General features: G+C 37.5%; 1 protein-coding gene across 1 annotated transcript in view; it reads right to left on the minus strand.

Moving 5' to 3' along the window:
* The window catches only part of orc5 (origin recognition complex subunit 5), a 33,556-nt gene that overhangs the window by 7,176 nt on the left and 23,766 nt on the right, over positions 1-2,614 (minus strand). Inside the window, exons 5-7 of the mRNA XM_015392273.1 lie at positions 2,464-2,575; positions 330-460; positions 184-232 (exon numbers count right to left, since the gene is read on the minus strand). Coding sequence (XP_015247759.1) covers positions 184-232; positions 330-460; positions 2,464-2,575 — 292 coding nt within the window. The remainder of the gene's footprint in view (positions 1-183; positions 233-329; positions 461-2,463; positions 2,576-2,614) is intronic.

Below are 2,614 nucleotides of genomic sequence, written 5' to 3' on the forward strand. Positions count from 1 at the left end.
GCTTAAAAATGTGCAAAACCCCCGAGGGTCAGAGACTCTCCCACCAGAGTCTCCTAAACTCCTGTGGGAAACAATGAACCAGTACAACTCAAGAAAAAAGAAGACTGGGGAGTATTCGAGTTTCAATTCTGTAAAGACTGAACTTTTTCATGATGTTCATGAATCCGTTTTTTTTTTTTTTACCTTTTCCAGCAGCAACGGGTTCACAGAATTTTGAAAAGTTGAGCGCCGCCTGGTGGAAACGGAGCAGAAATACAGAAAAGGTTACTGATTAAAATATGAAAAAATAAAAAACGCTGCAGCGATCAGTGAAGCTGTGCGGTTCTGACCAGGTGCCGCAGCTCTCTGAGGTCCCGACAGACGGTGTAAAAGACCCCCAGCAGGATGTTGATGTAGGAGGAGTAAAACTCTGCTGAATACGATGGATGGCAGTCTTTGGAGAGAATCTGCTGCAGCTCGCCTACAAAACAGATACAAGTTGGAGAAATGAAGTTTAAAGAGACAAAGAAAAAAACATTTATTGCTAATTTTTAGGCCAATTAGCCTCTTTGGAGGAAGATGGACAAGGTGACGGTGCTACCCTCATATTTTCATTCAGGAATATTTTTTGAACCCAAGCCAACTGTATGTTGATCAGTAAGACTTTTTTTATCTAGAAAGTGCTAAAATGTGTAAAAAATTAAAGGGTTTTAAAAGGAAATGAATCCTTCAACTATTTCTCTGTTAGGTGTCGACATTAACGGTTCATCTGTAGAATTTTTGCTTCATGGGTCTGACATAAAAAAAAAATAAAAATCTTAACTTCTGATGCGAGTGTCACTACCCGATACGTCCCGGAAGCACGCTCCATTCTGCGTATGCACCATCAGCTCATTTGTGCATCCAGATATATATATCCGGGTCGCCCTCGATTTTATTTTGTTAAAATGACATAAATGACGTTTTTCCCTCCGCAAAAATAGTAAGTCTATAAAATATCATGTGTTACAGGTTAATAATGTATTTCCTGAGAAAATAAATGCATTTAAATCCTGTTTTATCACTCTGAGCCCGATCTGCACCGGAAATGAGATCCGGTCGCTAACTTTTTCAGCTTTGGATTTAAACATAATTCTAGTCTTTTTAATTTTTATTTTTTGCTTTCATCTTAACATTATGCTATAAAGAATGAAAAAACTAAAATGCAGATGAACATGAACACTCTGAGCATTTCCAATGACGACCTCAGATAATCAGTTTCACGAAGAAAATGTAGAAAGGCATCATAATTGTCCCACAAAACTTCTAAAACTTTTTTTTTTTAAAGATGTGTAAAGTTTGAAAAAAGTAATCTAAGTACTATAATTAAAATATTTATGGACACCTGGATGTATATCTATTCGCACATGAGCAGGACTGATCGTCGTTCTGGGATGGATCGGTTAGTGACAGTGAGAAGCATACACATATTTAAGAGTAGAATAATTAGGGGCGCCATCTTGGGGAGGTCGATCTGCTACCCTAACCTGCTGCTTTAAGCAGAACAGAAGAAGGATGCCTCAATGAATTTTTGTCTAAACGAACAGGCTGTTAACATCAGACCTCGAGGGAGAACTTCATGAAGGCATCAGAGCTTTGGAAGACATCACTAAATAAACAGCAGATATACACTACATAGAATAGAAACTCCCTCTGTTGTCCCACAGTGGGTAAATTGTGGCGTTCCGGCAACAAATGATTACAGCAAAAGTGGTCACACAAATCTGGACCTTATAAAGTGCATAAAAATAATAGAATAAGTGACAGAGTAATAATGAAAAAAAAAAAAAAAATCAAATTTTATTTGTTAAGCACTTAAAAGAAACAAAATTAAAAAACACAGCTGACCAAAGTGCTGTAAATAAAAATAAATACATAAAAATAAAACACTATAAATAAAAAAACAAAACATATAAATACTGTTTATCTGAATAATAGATAATTAATACAGCAGTGGACATATTTACAGTATGAGGATACCTGTATAAATATGTTTCTGTTTATAGTAATAAAAAAATAAAAAAAACCCACTAAGAATATTTCAATAAACTGATCTATTTTTGTTTTTTCAGGAAAAAAAACCTAAACTGTGAAAATTAGTTTGATATTCAGAGAGTTAAAGTTGATTAAAACGGATCCTGTTCCTGCTCAACAATTACACTGAGCCGAGCTGCCGACCTCCTCAAGATGGCGGCACCAAATCACGTCAGTGCTCATAGATAAAAGCGGTTGATGCGGGGTCTACTCTTATTTTATGTCTTTGGTAAGGAGGAGTTAAAATGCAGAAAAATCAGTGTCTGAGGAGATTTTAGAGGACTCCAAAACAGGGCAGCACATCAACACAGTTCATGATTCCTATCAGACATGTTCCTGCTGTCACTGGCTGAGTTGCTGGGAGAATATCACAGGTACTCCGCCTCCTCCAATATGCAGAGAGACCGATACCTTTACTGTAGTCTGGGAAATGAAGCAGGAGCGGCTCGAAGCAGCCGGTGTTTGGTCTGAACTTGTCCCAAACGATTTCACTGAGCAGGACCACGCTGACGTTGTCGTCCACCTGGAGGTAAAACATCAGAAACAGATGCATTCAGTTACA

This window comes from Cyprinodon variegatus, unplaced genomic scaffold, assembly GCF_000732505.1.
Source record: "Cyprinodon variegatus isolate N-32 unplaced genomic scaffold, C_variegatus-1.0 Scaffold583, whole genome shotgun sequence".
NCBI lineage: Eukaryota > Metazoa > Chordata > Actinopteri > Cyprinodontiformes > Cyprinodontidae > Cyprinodon > Cyprinodon variegatus.